Here is a 20,889-nt window from a genome sequence, read left to right as displayed (position 1 = left end):
TGGCTGTTCATTGGCTTTGAGGAGCCAGCACTCTCTAAAAAGGGGTTCCTAAATGTAATTGACTACCCATCATTGCAATGAGCTCATATGTGTGACCATTCTTAGCAAGCTGGGGCTCTGCAGGTCCTGGGAAGGTGTGAAGTTCATGCTGATGTGGAGCAGAACTTCTATTTGCAGGGCTCTGCAGGTCCTGGGAAGGTGTGAAGTTAGAACTTCTATTTGCGGAAAAGGAAGGTGAAGTTTAAGGGTAGGACTGATTTTCTGGACCTGTACCTAAGATGTGGGTGTCACAGCTGGGCAAGTAAACCACTAATCCAATAATAGAGGACATCTCAGGGCAATAAATCTCACTGAACCCCACTTAATTTGAGGTGTATCACCCTCCTCATTGCCACCTACCTCTCAGTAATAGTATAGGGAGTTGTGTCTAAGGACTTTTGGCTAGCTAAGGTTAGGAGAAAGCAATCCTGTCCAAAGAATAGCCAGTTCTTAACCACCTTTGTAAGGTCTAGTTGGTTCTGATGTGTCCCAGTGTGTTATCTCATCTTCCGACTCTGCTAAATTAAACTAAGTTACCTTATACTTCATGTCTCTGTTTTCTCATTGCATGTGGAGTGTCCACAGGGTTGTAGGAATGAATAAGTAGTGGGTAATCCTTGGAGGACTTCATATGGAACACAACCAACCTCTTCTGCTGGTTCTTCACTGTTGCTTCTCAAGATGAGGTCAGGCCATGGTGCAGCTAAAATCTCGGTCCTCCCCCCTGTGCTTCCCTGTTTTGCCAAAAATAGACTTCAGGCTCATCCATGCAGCCTCCCCCTGCACGGGGCAGGATCAAAGCAGCAGGGCTTGGAGCAATTTCCCATCATTAATCCATTCTGTCAGAGCAAGACACGGCACCCTAAGGCAGACAATAGCTTCATGAAGAAGGAAGATGGTTCTTTTCTCATTGTAAATTACACATATCCATTTGCTGCACTTAAAAAGCAGCATCTTTATTTTCTTTAGGAGTAACCCACCCATCTTCTGTTCCATCTCTTGGTGATGCTGTCTCATTTCAGTGGAATCCAAGTCCTTCCTCCCCGAGTGTCTCATTAATAGCTGTATTTGCTGACAGGGGTGGTAGGTTGAATAGAGTCTCCCATTCAAATTCATTGTAAGAAGAGTTCCCCTCTACAGCCAATTTCAACATCCTGCCTGTATGAAATATCTGCATGCTATAGAAATTGGATTTGTGCCATTGTTTGGTAGCAAAAGGCAGGAAATTAAAGAGGCAACATTGCAGTAGGAGAGCGTGTGTGCTTTTCTCTTTACCTGCTATTGTTGTAAATGACACTGAAGATTATTGCAAGCTTAAGAGTGGATTTTATGCAGAAAAGATTTACTTTGTATGTGTCAGGGGGTATATGTGCCACACTAGGCAGTGCTTTGTATTTAGTCAGCTTTACTGGGTAGTCTTTTTGCAAGGGAATTATAATTATAAAAATTGTAAAACCATGAATGTTTGCAGGACATTAAGAGCAATTCGAGTTTTAAACTGTTTTAATACATTTTTCAAAACTGTGTTTCAAGTTACTGGCTTTGGTTACTGCACCAGAGCCAGGATATGTGTGCCTTAAACTGAGCATGAGTCCCTGTGGTTTGACTGAGTACAGTGTATGTTTAGATTACCATTAAAAGTAATATCTCCTGAATGGCAGGACATTCCCTCAGTTATTCTGAATTTCTTTTGTGCAAAATATTTACTGTTATTCTCTATAGAAATAACAGCATTTAATTACTTAGATACAAATGCTAAAGTAATTTTTTTCTGTTTGTTTTCTTTTGGATGTAATTGCAGAAATGTGGGAAATACTTTTCCAAGGCTTTTGAACTCCAAAGTGGAACAGAAGGAAGACACAAGGGGACATACACCGTTCAGTCTTGTTTTCCTTGCAGAGGAAAAAAAGATCATTATGAGATGAGCACTAAAGTCTCAAGTTTTCAAAGGTTTGCATAACAAACAAGAGACACATTGTGGGTTGCATCTTGACTTTGAAGGCTTGCCACTGTCAACTGAAATAAAATGGCAAGGTTTAAAGCCTTAACCAAGTTCACAAGGAAAATATTTGGACTAAAAGTTTTGGAAAGTTTTCTCTCTTTGAAGTAGTTTGTCATGTGTTACCAATGTGAACTTTATTGACCTTGAAACTTTTTTTTTTTAAATCAAATAGCAACTAGTGACACTTTAGTAAAATCTTAAATCAACAACCATCTCCTGGCGGCTCCAGCTTCGTAGGAAATGCAGGCAAAACAGGGAATCTACAGAAGAGATCTTTATTATTCGTAAATGAAGCCTGCCAAAACCTTCCCGAAATAGCATTCAAAGACCCTTTAAAGGTCATGGATCCTGAACAAAGCCAGAAGAGCACAAAAAAGGCTGAGGAAAGTCCAAGAAAGAGGCTTCCCAAAGGAGAGGCTTTCCAAGCCAGTATTTCATCTGCAGCTACATACCAGGGCAGCTCTGCTTCTTCACAAGGAACCCCTCTCCGAGATATCGTGTCACAGCAGCACTTTTCTGGTTCTTTGCCGATTCCAAGAGAGGAGTCTCAGGAGAAGACTTCCCATCAGAAGCAAACTAAGCCTTCCTCTTTTGAGCATCCTCCCCACGTTTCACAGCTTCAGCAGCACGCACTGTCACCAGCATTTATGTCTCCTGGGAAACCAGAGCATGTCCTTGAAGGTCCCACATGGCAGCTAGTTGATCCAGTACGACCAGGTCCCTCTGGCTCCTTTTCGTCACCCGGGCTTCACTCTCACCACAGCCAGCTCTTACCTTCCCATTCACCCATCATTCCTGGAGAGGACATGCCTTCTGTTCAAAAGGTCTTTATCCCTCGCCCTTCACAGGTCTCCTTAAAACAAGCTGAGGAAGTGCACAGGAAGGAGAAGAAACCTCAGAAGCCAGGCAAATACATTTGCCAGTACTGCAGCAGGCCCTGTGCAAAGCCGAGTGTGCTCCAAAAACATATCAGGTCACACACAGGTGAGAGGCCCTACCCTTGCATTCCATGTGGCTTTTCTTTTAAGACTAAGAGCAATTTGTATAAACATAGGAAATCTCATGCTCATCGCATAAAAGCTGGGCTGGCCTCAGGGATTGGAGCAGAGATGTATCCATCCAGCTTGGAAATGGAACGGATTGGTGGGGAGGACTTTGAGGAGCCAACAGAAGGAGAAAGCACAGATTCGGAGGAGGAGACGGGCGCAATGTCGGGCCATTCAGTAGAGCTCTCCCCAAGGAGGAAGCACACCCTGTTGTCCAGTAGTTTGCTGAGTGGAGGCAGCCAAGGCTCCAGCCATGATCGATGTTCGTTGTCTCATTCCAGTATGTCTCAGTCTCTTGAGGACAGCACCCAGTTTGCAGAACCCTCGTCAGACCAGGCTCTGAGCCATAAGTCTGAGGACACCCACACAATAAAGCAGAAGCTTGCGCTCCGCTTGAGTGAGAGGAAGAAGATCATAGATGAACAAGCTTTCCTGAGCCCTGGGAGCAAGGGGAGTACCGAGTCAGGCTACTTCTCCAGATCAGAAAGTGCAGAGCAGCAGATCAGCCCACCAAATACAAATGCAAAATCTTATGCAGAAATTATTTTTGGGAAATGTGGTAGAATTGGTCAAAGGACTGCAGCATTAACCACAAACACAACCCAGGGGTTTCCACACCTGTCGACCGAAGAGAAACCTAGTATGGTACCATTATCTGTGCCTAGAACACAGGTTATTGAACACATCACTAAGCTAATTACAATTAATGAAGCTGTTGTTGATACCAGTGAAATAGATAGCGTGAAGCCTAGAAGAAGCTCCTTATCTAGACGTAGCAGCATTGAATCTCCAAAGTCTGGTGTGTACAGAGAACCGTTTCAGTTTGATATCAAGTCTGGTTCCAGTAGCCAGTTGGATGCCTCCAAAGTGTTGACATCCCACAGTGAAAAAATTAAGCCCGAACAATCATTGTTGTCACTTCAACAATCCCACAGTGCCACAGAGACAGTGCCTCTCCTAAGAAGCCACTCAATGCCTTCTGCTGCATGCACTATAAGCTCCCCACATACCTTTAGAGGTAGCTATTCATTTGATGATCACATCATGGGGCCTGAAGTCTTAAGCCGCAGTCAAGCATTTTCTTCCCACCCTCGAATGCTGAAACGACAACCAGCTATTGAGCTACCTTTGGGAGTAGAATACGTCTCAGAGGAGGTTAGCTCTGCAAACAAAGAAACTGTTTCCAAACCTCCTGAGGAGCCTGAAACCAAGGAAAGCGATCTTACCAAAAAGTCACGGAAGGGCCCGAAAGTGAAAGGGTTCATGTACGAGTGTAACGTGTGTGGTGCTCGGTATAAGAAAAGGGACAATTATGAAGCCCATAAGAAGTATTACTGCTCGGAACTGCAGCTCTCAAAGCCTCGTTCTTCCACTTCCCATACCTCTTCAGAGACTGAGAAAAGTGTTGCGGATCCTGACACGTGGCCCCAGGTGATGCATTACAAGCTGGGGAGCAGCTTGGAGCTCACCCCGCTCCGGAAAAGACGAAAAGAGAAGAGTCTCGGTGACGACGAGGAGCCTCCAGCTTTCGAGTTGTCTGACACTCCCTCCTCCAGCACAGGGCCGGGGACCCAGTTTGCAAACCCTGCATCATCTGATGTTGCTTTAAACCTAACCCGTGAATCCATTAAGTCACCAGCAGATCCGGGTAAATCCACAGCTTCTGATGTCAGTGCCAGCTTTCATTCCAGGAATACCAAACCGGCTTCAAGTACGGAGGGCAAAGAGAGAAGAACAACCTCAAAAGAGATCTCTGTCATCCAGCATACAAGCTCCTTTGAGAAGTCTGACTCTATTGAGCAGGTGAGCAGCTTGGAAGGAGAAGACAAACCCTCATCATCACAGTACCCATCTCAGCAGACACCCCAGCACAGCCGGCCACCTCACTCCCTGCAGCCCAAGCTGGTGCGCCAGCCCAACATCCAGGTGCCAGAGATTCTGGTCACAGAAGAGCCTGACAGACCAGAAATGGAGCCAGAGCCTCCTCCAAAAGAGCCAGAGAAAACAGAGGAATTTCAGTGGCCGCAGAGGAGCCAGACCCTCTCTCAGCTCCCTGCAGAGAAACTCCCACCGAAGAAGAAGAGGCTGCGGCTGGCAGAAATGGGTCAGTCCTCTGGAGAGTCCAGTTTTGAATCAGTCTCGCTCACTCGAAGCCCGAGTCAGGAAAGCAGCATATCCCACAGCTCCAGCCACTCTGTCTCGTTTGAACGTGAAGACCACAGCAAGGCAGAGTCCACCAGCCAGCCATTGGAATCCCACCCCAAGCCTTCTGGAGTTGGCTCACATATGTTGATGGTACCAAGCCACCATCACCATTCCAGGGAAATGCGGAGATCTGCTTCGGAGCAGACACCAAATGTGTCCCATCCATCCCAGATGTCAGAGACCCGCAGTAAATCATTTGACTATGGGAGCTTGTCATCCACTCCTGCCTCCACCCCCAGCTCCTCGGCCCCCTCGGCTCCACAGGAGAGGAGGAAATGCTTTCTGGTTAGGCAGGCATCCCTCGTGAGGCACCCAGAGCATGAGCCAGACTCAGGCCCAACAGGACGGCCAGAGGCAGAAGATCAAGCTCCTTCTTCAAGTAAATCTCCTTCGACAAGTTTGCCCCATCAGCCAACATCTTCACCCCCTTTACCTTCTCATGGTACTTACCCAACTGAAAAGAGTCAGCCAAAGGACAGCCCTCCACCTGCATACACCCAGCCCTACACAGAAGCTCTGCAAGTGTTTCATCATCCCATCCCACAGCTGACGCTGCATGAGAAGCAGTTCATCCCCCCACAGGTTTCTATCTTCCCCTACCAGCATCTGCTGCCTCAGCCAGGGCAGTCGGCAGAGCTCTTCACCGCACACACCATGTCTGACATCCTTTCTGCTCAGTTCACCATGCCTCAGATTCCTCCTTCCATATTCCAGAGCCCACCACTGCCTCTCCCTCAAACCCTCATCCACCCAGGCCCCCTTCACATCGCTCCTCCTCTCATGTCTCACCCCGCCGAGGTGCCCTTCAGGCAGCACCCGTCATTCCTGCCCGTGCATTACCCTGGCTCCTCACCAATCCCTTCCGCCTTTTTTCTGCCTCTTCAGTCTCAATTTGCTCTCCAGTTGCCAGCTGAAGCTGGTGGACATTTACCACAGATCAAATCCAGTTTATTCCCAGCAGCAGGAACCTCCAGTATTTCCCCATGCACAGAATACGGCTCAGACAGTAGGTTGCATCCTTTGACCCGCACAACGAGTCCTTCGGTGTCCATATCTGCATCTCAGCTGGTTGTTCCCACACGGACAGACCCAGTGGTGTCACTTGTTGTCCCTGTTCGCATCCAGACCAACATGCCGTCCTATGGGAGCGCCATGTACACCACGCTGTCTCAGATTCTGGTCACTCAGTCCCAGTGCAGTTCCTCTTCTATTGTTCTCCCCAAATTTGATGATCGCCAACCCAAGGGTACCCTGGTCTGTAGCGCCGACGTTCACGGGCTTGGCTTTGATCTGGCACAGATGATCACAGAGGATCAAAGAAGCATTTTCCAGAGCCCGTATCTGAGAGTGCCCTTGCCCTTACCAGAACGGAAGGGCTACATGCCACTCACCTCCCCATCAGAAAGCGTCCTGGGACTGGAAGGAGGCCCATCCACAGTCAGTGGAAGCAAAAGGATGCTCTCTCCAGCTGGTAGTTTGGAGCTGACAATGGAAACACAACAACAGAAGAGAGTGAAGGAGGAGGAAGTGTCGGAAGCAGAAGAGAAGTTGGAAGTGGTGAAGCCACCCAGTGCAATAGAAGAAGGGAAAAAACAGGATAAATCTCACTTTCTTGCAGAAAGCCAAGGCAGGGTCGAGGTGGAAACATCACCCAGTTTGTCCTTAGAGCAGTCAGAGCCAAAGGAAATCCCAATTACTTCTCAGCAAGCTGTGTCCCATTCAGGCTCTCCAAGCTTTGAGGCACTGGATGAGGGTAAGCAGCCAGCTGGCAAGCAGCTCCTCAGCAAGGCACCTTTACGACCCGTGAAGAAAGAAGACTCCAAAGAACTGGTGGAGCAGTCTCCACCAAACTCTCCAAGCCCTGCACCTCAGTCTGAGGTCACTCGCAGCTCAGTGAAGTCTCGAGAAGGTACAGATACAAAGAAGGTACTTCAGTTTCCCAGTCTTCACACAACCACTAATGTCAGTTGGTGCTATTTAAACTACATAAAGCCAAATCATATCCAGCAAGTTGATCGACGTTCTTCAGTCTACGCCAGCTGGTGTATCAGCCTGTATAATCCCAACCTGCCAGGGATATCCACTAAAGCAGCCCTGTCCCTCCTGAGGTCCAAGCAGAAGGTGAGCAAGGAAACCTACACCATGGCTACTGCTCCACGTCCAGAGGCAGGCAGGCTTGTCCCGTCCAGCTCCAGGAAGCCAAAAATGACAGAGGTAATGCAATCCTATATATTTCTCCTCATCCATTTGGATACGTGGGAAGAGGGGGACGAGGGATGGGGAATTGCTGTTCTTAGTTTAATAGGAATTTATTCATCCCTGTCTCAGTTGGGTAAGCAGTTGTTCTCAGTGAAACTTTTAGAATAAAGAAGCTAAAACCCACTGTAATAAAGTAAGCTAACAAGAAGGGCAAGGCCATGTGCCATATTTCTGTTCTCCAGTTTCTACTTGCCTTGTAATCAAAAGAGCATGTAGGAATCACCACCACACCATGAACTGCCACTGCTCAAGCACAAAGGATTAGACTTGATTTGCATTTGTCTTGATATTTCAAATAGCTTTGCAACTTTATATACATATATATGCATACATATATATGTATATATATATATGCTGTTATAATTCCCTACATTTTGCATGTTATAAATGAAAAAGGATTACCTTGGGGAAATGGGATTCTGTCTGGTTGTGCATCTACTGATCTCACATTAATGAAAATGGAGAGGCATGCTTTGAAGTATTACAGATATTAAAGGGAGATTTGCAAGTGTATTTAGGCCCCCCAAGGGGTGTAAAGGCAGGCAGTGACATTTATAAAAGTGCCTCAGTAGGTTAGACATGGAGTCTTGTTAAAATACCTGTGTCATTTGGTCCTTTTAGTTAATGTCCTTTGCTGTCTCCTTGCTTCCTCAGTTATCTAAGGTTACTTTATACCTGGTCATTAGAGTTCAGAGGAGCAAGGCAAACAGCTTTGCAGGGGCAGAGCTCTCCAAAGTTATTGGCCCTAAGAGCACAGGAGTCTTCACCACACCTGTGGGAGCAGCCTAGGGTTATTTCATTTTGAGGCCAGAATTTTCCCCCTCTTGGTTAATGCTGAACCATATAGATCCCTTTAAACCAGATCATGGTCATGAAGATTAGTAAACAGAATTGATCTAAAAATTTTGCAATTTTATATTCATCTCGAGTCAACTTATATTGATGGATTATTCATATTATTTCTGTATCATGAAATGAACTGTGAATATTAAATTTATCATAATCGCTGCTGCAGCTGCTGCTTATAAAGATGTCTTAAAATACACAGTAGTGTCACTATTGATTCAATAAATCTTTCTTTCTATTCAGTATTTCCATCATTCTTTTGCAGAAATCCAAAAGACACAATTTCTAGGGACACAAGGGCAGATAATTACCTGTGCAGTACAATAATCACAGTAATGCTTGGTATTTGTACACTTAATATTGGTGCACTTTTTTGAAAAGGATTTTATCTGAATGGTGTTCATACCATCCTTGATTTCATTCTGTGATAGAAGTGCCTGTGCTTCTCTGAGCTTTGCTCTTTGACATGGTGCTACAAGGCACACTGAGGGTGTGTTTTTGAAATAAGAGACCTCTCCATACCCTGATGTTAAAGGTTAAGATCTAGGCAGGAATGGTTCAGCCCTTAGTCATCAAAATGCATATTTCATTTGCATTTGCTCAAAAGACTAAAAAAACATTTTAGGCCAATCCCTGTGAGCTGACTGGTGGTGAAAGTTAAGGTTTTCATGGTACAATTTGCAAAAGGAAGACTTTGCCCTGCCAGTTTCACCTAGAAAACTGTGTAGCCTAAATCTGTTAATACCTGCTGCTTAAAGGAGCGTGGTTGGCAGGAATTCTGTGGATTTCAATGGACATGAATTGACATAATGCCAAGCAGCACAATCATTTTTTGGGGTAGATGATCAGTGGGAGTGAAGTGGTTGTTTTAGTTTTGAAAACACAAATGAGAGGCAGAGATGAGGAAGTTGCACTGCTGGTTACTCAGGAAGATGTGTTTAACAGGAGCTGTGTAGCAGTAGCATCCATCAAAGGTTGAAAGTTCAGCCTTCAGTTAACTCTGCTCCAGCCATTTGCCTTTATGATTTTCTTCTTTCTCTAACAACAAGTTGTCAGTCAACACAAACAAAAAATGTACAACAGCTCTAATACTTTGTACAATTATGCATGCAGCAAGCTCCCAGCAAGCAGTAGTACTCTGTATATATTGTCTACATACTTGGCTTGGTTTTTAAATTACTAGTGGGATTTACTGAGCAGATCAACTCTGAAGTCACTGTAGGCTCCAGAGTGCATGTAGGGGTGGCTAATCACGCTGTATCGGGCTTGCACACTCTGTAAGTTACACAAGATTGTAAAAGAGGATAGTAGTGACTGTAATATTTTGGCTCTCTCTGGTGCCTTTCTTCTGTCTGTGTTTTGTGCTTTCAAAAGTTCCAATAAATAAACCTCATGCTACATCTAGAAAGTCAATTGTTTTGTATTCCTCAGTAAATAAGGAGCTGAACTGGGAAGGTTGGAATGAGCACGTAGCTTCTACCAGGAGGTGAAGTCTTAATGACCAAGGTTTCATTTTTGAAGGTGCTTAGTGTGTCTTCTACCCCTGATTGCCTCTGAGCACAGACATCTCCATGTCCAGAGACCTCAGATCAAGACTAGTTTTATTGTTAAATTGTTCAAGTGGTTCCTAGCACAGTTCTGTCTTGGGCTGATGGGCCTCTCCCCAGCAATTCCCTGGCGCATTTAGGGAGATAAGATACAACAGGGATCATTCCCACGGGGCATCTAGGAAAGATATGAGAGTCTAAAGGCTCATGGGCTAATCTGTGTGAGCCTGCCCAAGGCAGAGAGTAGTCCTGGGTGCAATTAATGCTCTAAGCTGAGCTCTTGAAATTACTGGGCAAATTTGAAATGTCTGGCCTCAGTTTTGCAGAGCTACCTTTTAGTGAGTCCACCCCTCCTCCTGCTGCAGATCTGATGGTGGCACCAGCAGCCTGGTGCTGTGGAGCCCACTGCATTTTGCATGTCTCAGTCTGAGGCAGTCACTCTTGGCTTCCCAGATAACCATGAGAGACAAAGAGGCACCTCTTGGGTGATTCATCTTCTCTTAAGATAAGTGTCTAAGGTGGGGCAGATGAATTTGTGTAAAAATTACCTGGGTGAAAGGCTGTGCTCTTCCAGAGCTTTGGAGTCCCGTGTTATTTATACTGTTAGGTTGTAGGGCACAGCATCCCAAGGTTTCATTCCAGGTGTGGGAAGCTCCCCTTGCATCATACATAGCCAAAGAGGCAGCTCTAATGTTTAGGTCCATGTGTGATAACAAATAACATTAAACATGCTAGATGAGATGTCAGTGCATGACTTAAACCTGGGTCTAAGCAAGGGGTGGCAAGTTTAACAGTGAAAAAGCAGGTTCCACCATGGGAACATTCTGGGGAGGTTGAGGATTATTTTCTCCCATTGGTTTTGTGGCTTCCTCTGCACCATGCCCAGGAAGCAGGGTTTTGGTGAAAGGAAATCACCCGAGAGCTTTGACTGTCAAGTGATTTATATCAAGTTCAGATGGATAATGTCCAAATTTGTGTGAATGTCTGTGCATGTGGGGGAAACCCAAAGGCTGAGGTTAAACATATGAGTTCTACAGATGCTGAACTTTGTAGATGTATATATCAGAGAGAGGATTATCCAAGGAGAGAGCAATGGATTTGAGAGCAGAGACCCATGGCTCTACCACATGCTCAGAGTGACCCAACAAAGACACTTCTTTCTCTCTATGCCTCAGTTTTCCAGTAGGCAAGAGCTGGATAATATTGAGCCACCATATGCAGGGGGTGATTTAAAAACTTGTAAGTGGTCACTGTAAATATATCATATCCAGCAGGGCTCAAAATCCAGAAGCAGAGGCTCTATTTGTTAAGAGCATGTCCCAATTACTGCACGTAGCTGTCAGGAGCAACATGTGCAGCAGGATGCTGGCTCCTTCTGGGGCAGCCTGCAGTGCTTGCTCTGTGTCTTTTTGAGAGTGATTTTGTATGTAATCAATGATTGTTTTACTCTTTTGGGGAGATAGGTTCATTTGCCTTCGCTCCTTTCTAATGAAGGTCGAAAAGACATAACTAGAGCTGAGAAGGAAGAGGATAAAAGAGGAAAATCAGAAGAAGAGGCTCTTGTAACCAAAAGAGGGGAGCCAGTCCGGATCAAGATCTTTGAAGGAGGGTAAGTGTCTCGTTTTATTTCTCTCTCTGTCTCACATTGTGTAGAGTTACTGAAAACAATCATGGCAAGTCAGTGAAGGTACCACATGGAGGTGAGGAGAAGGCCAGATGTAGTTGGATTTCAGCTTACTTTGTTTAGCCACTGAAAACCTGACCCCCCAAAGCAGTAGATACTCCAGACTGCATGAATTTTCTTTTTTTCTGAGTTGTCTTCAAGTTAGCAAGCACCTCGATCTCTTTTCTGAGCTGGTGGTTAAGCCAAGATGGCTGGAGAGCACAAATCCCACCTGTAGCTGTCTCTGATGTGATGAGCTGTCCTCTGTATCTCCTAAATCTTGCCAGAGTCTTCTATTGAAAATGGTGTTCCTAGTGGTGATTACCACTGTGTTGAGGAACTGGGGAGGTCTTGTGTGATGCCTGGGTGTAGGTGGGGGAGAAAAGAAGGATTGTGTTTATGTGATTTTAATCACACCCAACAAAGTAGCTCAAACCAGAATGGATGCAAGGTCTAAATTTGATGTATATCTTAGTTCTTGGCTCCAGGTAATTCAAAGCACTCTTCAGTAATTCAGCACTGGTCTAATATTACTCTTTATCTTGTAAAAAAAATAAACCATCAGTTAATAAGTGTTATGTCTGTGGGATGCAATTAAAGTTCACACTTGAAGATCATCCTTCCTGTCTGTTGTGGAGGGGACCAAAGAGATGTAGGAAATCTCTGGCAGGATTCATCAGTTCTGCTCTTGCCATTGGTTGTTCTTGGGTTTTGTGTGTTAGAAAAAGGCTGTAATTAGTCAGTGGTTGTGGTTTCTGCTGTTATCAGGTGAAGTCTGTGTTTCTTTTAAAATGTTTAATTAGCAGATGATCAAACTAGCTAACCAAAAGAGTCCAATAGTGCTTTGGGAAAGGAAACCTGCTTGTTTGTTAAGGACAACTTAGTTCTCACCCAGACTTAGTCTCTGTGTGCTCAGCTCAGCTTAGATCTGTGTTGCCATGAGTGGTGAATGCAAAGATCTAAACCAGTGAAGGAAGAACCTTTCCCCATAACATTCTCATCAGAGGCAACTTGTAATGGTTATGACCTGAAGTGGTTCCAGGACCTGAAGGGTTTACAGGAAAGCTGGGGAGGGACGTTTGGCAAGGACATGGAGTGATAGGACAAAAGGGGAATGGTTTCAAAGTGAAAGGGGGAAGATTTAGGTTGGATTTTAGGAGGAAATTGTTGGGTGTGAGGGTGGTGAGAGCCTGGCCCAGGTTGCCCAGGGAAGCTGTGGCTGCCCCATCCCTGGCAGTGTTGAAGGGCAGGTTGGATGGGGCTTGGAGCAGCCTGGGCTGCTGGGAGGTGTCCCTGCCCATGCAGGAGGTGGGACTGGGTGATCTTTAAGATCCCTTCCCACCCAAACCAGTCTTTGATTCTGTGATTTGGGAGGGAGCCAGGGAATGTCAAGAAAGCAACAGACTGAGAAATAGAATAGGTTGGGTATGTTGCCATCACCCTCCTGTAGCAGATGGGGCCCATGGGATTATCTGTGTGCTGGGTTCATTTGCCTGAAAGCCCATGAGAAGCCTCTGTTCCCCTTGGCTGGGTTCTCCTGGAGCTGTAGCCATTTAAGAGGTACTCTTGGACTCCTTCCTAGGTGTGATTAAAGAGGCTCAGAGTTACCATGAATGAAAATCATCCTGCCCCTTGCAGAGCTGCTCTGTGGAGGCTTTTTGGGGTGAGACTTGGGGGTGCTCAGTGCCAGCTGCTCCCTGGCTGGCCCCACTGAAGTGAGCCACGTCTCAACAGGGAGCCCAAGTGTCCTCAGCATGTGTAGCAGGTGCCCAGTCACATTTTCTAAATGACAGACACGAACCAAAGCAACTTTTCCAACATGTTCTGTGTAAGCCAGCATCAGGGAACTTGTTAGTCATCCTGAACGTGTGCTATGGTTTATTTTCAAGTTCCTGTAGCACTGACTTACAGCAGCCCTCCTTCTGGATGTGAGACAGGATATAGGAGCTGCTAAATGCCAAGCACAGGCACTAACGTAACACACCAGGTCCTGGAAATAACTTGTACATCTGATTTGCTTGGCACATACATTTCTGGGGTCAGGCAGGACAGGTTATTCTCCCAAGGTGCTTGGTGCATGCCTGGTGCTCCATGCCTGTTTCCCACAAGGTTTCTGAAATCTGGTTGTTCAGCCTCAGCAGCCTGTGTTTGCAAGGGTGTTTTCTTGCAGTGAAGGCACAAACCTGCAGGTGAATCCACGGGAGCTTCCTGCTTCGTGCAAGACACTAAATGGATCAGACCCCTTTCCTGGCAATCTCTCAAACATGTTTTATAAAAGATGTTATTTTACCATCTTCTGCCCCCTCCCCCCAAAAAAAATTAAATTCCTTCCTTATCTCATTCTGCCCTTTATTTCTTGGTGTCCCAGGGTCTGCTGCTGGCTTCCAGTGGGATGCAGCTGGTTTCAAACCCTTTGCAGCCATCCCATGCTTTGTTATCTCAACCAAGGAGGGAGATTATAAAGAGATTCAAGTGTTACCACAAAAGATGAACTTGCTGCAGCTCTTTTGGCTCCTTCTTCCCTTCAGCTTTTATTTCTTTGGAGCTCTTGCCTTTCTCACTGCCGTTTCCAACACTTACCTGTCCCTCTGTCCAGTCTTCTGGCTTCCCCAGTCCCAGCGCTGCCTTTTTCCCCCATTCCTGCATTGCTTGGAGATCTGGTACTTCCCTGCTGCAGTCCAGCCTGCTGGTTAGAATCACATTTCTTGGCTTTCAGAGAAGACCAGAGAAGCCACATGTCATATGTTCATCATACCCACCAGAGCCATGTGGGGCAGCTTGGCCTCTCTCACAAATCCTCTCTCGTTTGAAGGTGACTCCTCCTCAGCTGTAGAAGTGGATGGTTTCTTGTGTTTACCCACTGGCAAGTGTTTGGGAAACAGCAGCTTGCAGGTTTCTTGAGCCTTGCAGTACATTCATACGTGGGTTTAGGATCCAGGTTCAGTGATGCCATGCACAGGGTGTGCTCGAGCTCAGTTTCTTCCCTCTTGGTCCCTGTTGTGCCATCTCAGGATGTGGGGGAATGGCCACTGGGGCTGTGAAGAGGACCTGGGAGGTAGAGGTCTTCAGATTCTGTAGATTTACCCATCCATTTCAGTATCCAGCACCCCTGGCCTCCTGTGAAGAAGCAGACCTGTCATTCCTTTGTGTCGTGTCTCTGACTTCTTGGGGACTGCAGGAGGGATGTGTGTGGTTCTGCCTTGGCTTTTCCACAGGTAACTGCAGACAGTCTGCACAGTTTTCTTTTGGGCTTCTGTTTAAAGAACAAATTCTTCCTAGAGAGCAAGTCTTAAGGTAATTCCATGTGTAATTTCAGCAGTGACTCTTATTTGCAGTCCTGAAAATCCCTAAAACCAGAGATGGCTCCATTGCAACCAGCATTCACCCCCTGTCCTACCAGCACACCCCCTGCATGGGTCTGCCAGGGAGGTGACAGTTGTTTCATGTCCCACACACAGACTGGTGGCTGCACAATCTTGTTAGGTTGTGTCTGGGAGAACCACACCATTAAGCAGCCAAGTCAAAGTTTGTACTCCAGTAGGAGCTAATGAAAATATCCATTGGACTTGTCCTCAGGGATATTGTGGTGGTTTTGAGCAGTGAAAGTGATCTTTGAAGGTCAAGCTGGCCAGCACTGCTTCAGTAGTGCCATGATTCCTTGGTAGCTCTGTCACCTTCATCAATCCACTCTGGTGCTTTGGAGGCACTGGGCCCATTCTGAATTCTTACATCATGAAACTGTAGATGGGTATCGACCTGATTTGAGAGTGAGGTCTGTGATGGTATCATGGTCTTGTCAGGGAAATGTTGCCTGTTTAGTGTGCATTAGCATTGCCATGATGAAATCTGACAGTAGTGGGGTAGTTCCAGTCAATATACAGGCTTCTATTTCATAGCCAAACTCTGTGCTTTTATGGGGCCCATCAGTTGGCTTATTGCACTAGTTGATGTGAATAGTAGAGAGAGGAATACCAAGATACAATAAGTTAAAGACCACTAACCTTAACTGACATCCTTAAAGCAGTGTCACATAAATGAATACTATGTGAAAAGGAATGCTGGCTTTGAAAAATGGTTCAGTTTTTTTCCTCTTTACAGAATAAAACTTATGGCTGCAACCTGGTGGTTGCAGAACCGAGTATCTTTGCATTCACACCTTTAAAAAATACCTCCCCTTCACACCCCCCCATGTGTGCAAATCCACACATGAGTGAGAAGAGCCCACGGCCATGTCAGGTCGTGTGTCTTTTAGCATTAAGAGAGATGCTCCAAGTGCTGTTGTGACCCAGGCTGCTCTAGGCTTTGATTTGGTCTGACTCAGATACAAACCCAACTCCTTCACTCTGCTTCCTCACACATCAGTAACAGAGAGTTGCAGGTTCACCAGCCACAGAGTCTGCTGAACTGGGGTCATGACCCACTCCTCTGAGCCTGGGCAAAGCCCCTTCTCTCTAGTACAGCACAAACAACTGAGGGATTGTCAGAGGATTGACCTTCACATTTGACCTTCACATCTGCGGGGGCAGAGGCTGCTGTGGTCACTCTCCTGGCTCCTTGCTGTGGGGCTGCTCCTGGGATTCTAGGCAGGGAGAAGATGGAGCCATATGTCTGCCTCCCTGTCTGGTGAGAGGCTCTCCCTTGGGCTGGAGGAAAATGGAGAAGCCTTGGGACTGTTTCATCAGACTTGGATATGACTGCTGAATAGTGGATGCATAAGGAAAAAAATCCCCAAACTTTGGGGGAGCCCATTGGCTGGATGCAAAGCTCCCTGCCCCCAGCTCCTTCCCCAGCTCTTCCTGTTGTGGGCTCACAGGGATCTGTGGTCAGCTTCTCCGGGGTGATCTCACTCCATTTCTATGCCCGGCCACAGAAACTGCAGCTCCCACCACCCTCTGACACACAGCTAGTGGGAAATCCCTGGCACTGCCATCCAAGAGTTTTATTACCCTAGAGAAGCCTCTCAGTTAAACAAGCAAAGTTTCTCAGCGTGTAACTCCAACCCCCTGCATCAGACCCGGTTCATTCAGGGGGTTTCCTTTGCTGCACAGGTGAGTTATAAGAATTCACCATGTTTATTTTGAGAGGAATCATTTCTCCCAAAGACACTGACTTGAGCACAAGTGTTAACAGCAAATAGGAATGTGAGCATTCCCGTGTCTGCAGCACATCCAGCAAGAGGTAATGGCTGGTGCTCCTTCATTTACCTGCTCCAGTCCTGGAGGTGAACTCAATTCACAGCCCCAGGGCAGTGCCTCCCATGGGGACACATCTCTGTGAAGCAGGGCTGGTGTCAAATAGTAATATTTTACTCCCTGCTTTGTTCGTAGTTGTAAGCAAAGAATTCCTGTAATTTGCATTTTTAAGTGAAAGGGGTTTTCCTGAGGCTGGCTGCCTTGCACAGAGAGGAGGGATTGGTGTTAAAACTTTCTTGTTAGGGCCAGTGGTGCTAGACTGACCACTCAGGGTGCAGTGGAACATCTGGTGAGGGTTGGTTGCTGGATTTTCCTGGTCTTGAGAAGTGCAGACAGGCATTGCTGTGCTCTGTGCAGGCTGTGGCTGTACAGCTCCTCTGGAAACCTGCTCCTGCATGTGTCAAGCTGCTCTCTCAAACATGAGTTTCAAGTCTCCAGCTTGGTCCCAGGTGCTTGTTTGTTTTTCAGCTAGGAGTTTACAGCAAACTGGGAGCTTTCCTGGTCTTGGCTTTGAGCCCAGCAGGGGCAGACCCATTGCCTAGGCAGGTCCAAGAACCATTAACCAGCTTCTGTTGGAGATACTGGGAAGAGGGAAGGGGAAAACATCCCCCAATTTTCTTAGTGCCTTTCTGAAAAAAAAGACGTGTTGTGGAGTGCTGGCAGCTCTCCAGGCAGCCCCATCTCCATGTCTCTCAGGGGTTGGCTTTCTGGGGTCCTACCCACAGGGCTGGAGTCCAGCCCAAGGGGTGATGATGGATCCATCCTGGACACTGTGTGGAGGGAAGGACCAGCCTCAGTCCTCATGCCTGTTAGAAGAACATAAGGTCTCTTTGAGCACCACAAGTTTACACTTGTAAACTTGTTGGGTTTTTTTAAATTATTTTTTTCTTTTCAATCACATTTTCTGCTTAAAAAGCCAACAATCCAAAGGAGACAAGACACGAGGTGGCAACTGAAGGAAGGACAGATTTGTGAATGTTACTGATGATGGCAAGATGAAAGGAGAAATTGTTTGAGGAGACAGGTTTGCAGGAAGGGAGAAAGGCTGTTTGAGAGATTCATTCAGTAATAGCTGCAGAGAAAAGAGCAACTTTCAAAAAGAAAGGAATGTGTGCTTTTTGCTTTGAAAATCATTGTGATCTTACTTAAAAATAACTTGAAAACCTAATATGAAGAAAAGGTTCAATTTGACTTGAAGCAAATGCTGTTCCTTCCCATAACAGGTCTGCATGAAAATCCGTATTTTCTTTTCAAATTTGGGTTGAATTTAGGAATATGTTTTTTTCCTGATAATTCAGGGAGCAGTGAAACTGAAAAATAGATGGTTTTCTGTGGTCTGTTCAGGAAATCTTTGCTTAGATCAGGAGCAGCAAAGGTGTGTGGCAGGAGGGCAGGTGCATGGGGAAGGAGGAGAGGGAGAAGTCTGCAGGTAGAGTCAGTGCAGAGAGAGGCAAAACAAGGGGGGAATTTGCTTCACTGGGCCTTTGGATGCCTCAGGCTATCTCCTTGCTTCCAGCACTGCCGAGATGTGTTAGATAAGAGCTGGTGTTGCTGGGAGAGCTGACAGGTTCCCGTTCTGAGGGAAGTGTGGGACTGCTCTGTAGCGCTGCCAGTTCCCGGACCTGCCACTCAGCAGATGGTGCTGCCTGCCAAGAGCTCTTGTATAAGTAACCTTGCATAATGGAGAAGCAACCTCGGGTTATTAACTTTAAAACAGGTTATTAATTTCTGTCGGGAGCAGCTTCTGGTTGTATAACCACTCCTGCAGCTTCATGCAAGATCCCAAATGTTGTTTCGTTGGGACAGCTCAGGGCTTGAAGCACTTGGTGTTTTCCTTGCTTTTATGGCAGTACCTGCCATCCATGAGTTGATAACCACCCTCCCCAAACATCTCTCAAGTGTCTGTGCAATGTGAACCAGCATCATTCGTGTTCAGTCTACTCCTTGCTTCCTCCTCTGGGTTCCACTTATGGTGTGGGTATGAAGAAACCAGTAAATCCTGCATATGTTTGGGAGACTGAGCACGGACCCACTCGCAGTTTGAAAAATTTGCAAGTGCATGGACCCCTGTGCTTTTGATGCTTTGGGAATGGTGATGACCAGCCACCCCCACACCACCTCCACCATGCCTCCAAAATGCAGAATATCCCCATGTGCCCACAGCTTGGAGGTTTCCTTTAATACCAGCTGTGTTTGTGCTGAGCAGTTCCTGAACACACTGTTCCCTGCCCTCCAAACACACCCGGAGACAGGGAGTGCTGGTGGTTAGAGCAGGGAAATGTGACTTGGGTATGGTGGACTTGTGACTCACCATGACTCTTGGCTAAGTCATTCTCCTCTCTACACTTCAGTTTCCTTGTCTGTGAGAAGGGACACACAAACTCACCTACTGCTAAGCTTTTATGCCTTTAAAGTATCTTAATATTCTTCAGTGGGAATTGTTAATGTTTCCTGTCCTGAATATCTAATTCTGCAGCTTATTCCTATTTTCTCATGAAATCTGACAAACACAGAAGGATTTAGTCTAGGTTGTTGCCTGGATTTCTTTATTATCTTTCCTAAATTATTTGTGCCTGTTCAGCCAGGCCACTTTTCTTGACATGTGCTGCTGGTGGGCTCTCATGGTGCAGCTTGATGATGATTTCCCACAGGCAATTATTAAAAAAAATGTTATTTCCAGTTTCCTCTCTGACCTTGTGTGGGATGCTCAGCTTTCTGTAGGGATTTCTTTTCTCCTAACTAAAGATCCCTGTAAGCATCCAGCCAGCCCATGGGCTTCCCCAGTGTGACATGGGGCTGGTGGAGCAGAGGCTGACGTGGTGAGAGATGATGCTCTTCCTGAGCCCCACATTCCCAACATGGTTTTCCCAGCCTCTTGTTCCACTCACCAGGATTTTATCTTCTCTGTGTTACACAAAGACATTTGCTTTCAGCACAAGTCATGAAAAATGCAGACAATAGACAGGATCAAGCAAGAAAATGTTTTTGGTGGCTTGCAGAGGTGCCTGGGGTACCTGGCAAGGGCAAACCTGCCTTGCTGGAATTGTGCCGGGTCTTTTTGGGGAATGAAGCTGCCAGGCTTGTCAGTCTCTTGTTGTAGCACTAAATGAATTAAAAATCTACTAATAATTGCATTTGTTCTAGCAATTACTTTCCTTACAACACCTTGTAGCTCCTCGGACCAGGCCAGGTTGATAGAGGGAAGCAGCCTCTGTTCTGCAGTCTCTGAGACCAATGAGCAAGTGGGTTCCTGGGGTGGGACAGAGCATGAGTGTCCTTCCTTCTTCAATGGAAAGATGAGCTCAGGTCACTGCAAGCAAAGAGGCAGAAAGGGAGCACTGCTTGACTTGGGGTGTCTCTTCCATGTCCTGCCAGAGACTTGTGACCCTGGAGATCATCTTGCTTCTCCTGGTCTCAGTCATCCCTTTGAAAAGATGGGGGCAAAATCCAGAATGACAGCAGTGGGTGTTTCAACTTTAGACTTCGTGTCTCCTTGGGACTGGTTAGACCACCCCACAGGTCTGCAGTGTTGACTCTTTTCCTGGTCCTCTGTGCAGCTTCAGCTCCTTTCTGAGCCTGGGGCTTGCTCATGAAATACAACGTGCACCACTCCAAGGCATCCTCTGTAAGGAGGACATGAAGTTCTGGGGTCTGAGAGGGGGACGAGATAAACACAGGGATGGTGACCCTGTCACTCGAGGTGGGGACACTCAGAGGATGTAACCTGTGAGCTTGGTAGCTTGCACTTTGTACAGCAGAGTTACAAAGCAAAATGGACAAACAACACTGGTTACAAGGTGTTCCAGGTCCAGGGCTGTTGGCAGAGCAGAGCTGTGCATGGGAGGTGGGAGAAGTGATGATATCCAAGAGAAGATGAAGGGGGACATGAAAGCATTCCATAGTGCCTTGGTCACACAGGTAAGGGGAAGCCAGTGAAAAGGAAGAATAGAGAGCTGAAAGGGACGGAGAGAGGCAGAAATTGGTTAGAAGGTAAGAGATTGCAATTATCCAAGCAGGGGAGGGTCAGGTTGGAAAACCTGAACTCTCAGAACAAACAGGGAGTTTGAGGGATGGAGAGAAAAATGATACA

The 20,889-nt window shown here is 46.4% G+C and overlaps 1 protein-coding gene across 1 annotated transcript in view; it reads left to right on the top strand.

Annotated features, from left to right (window-relative positions):
• The first annotated feature begins 2,382 nt into the window (after positions 1-2,382).
• Positions 2,383-20,889, top strand: part of HIVEP3 (human immunodeficiency virus type I enhancer binding protein 3) — a 67,450-nt gene continuing 48,943 nt past the window's right edge. Inside the window, exons 1-2 of the mRNA XM_009995148.1 lie at positions 2,383-7,506; positions 11,408-11,553. Coding sequence (XP_009993450.1) covers positions 2,383-7,506; positions 11,408-11,553 — 5,270 coding nt within the window. The remainder of the gene's footprint in view (positions 7,507-11,407; positions 11,554-20,889) is intronic.

Source organism: Chaetura pelagica, unplaced genomic scaffold, assembly GCF_000747805.2.
Source record: "Chaetura pelagica isolate M959 unplaced genomic scaffold, ChaPel_1.0 scaffold273, whole genome shotgun sequence".
NCBI lineage: Eukaryota > Metazoa > Chordata > Aves > Apodiformes > Apodidae > Chaetura > Chaetura pelagica.
This window is presented reverse-complemented; position numbering and strand designations above follow the sequence as displayed.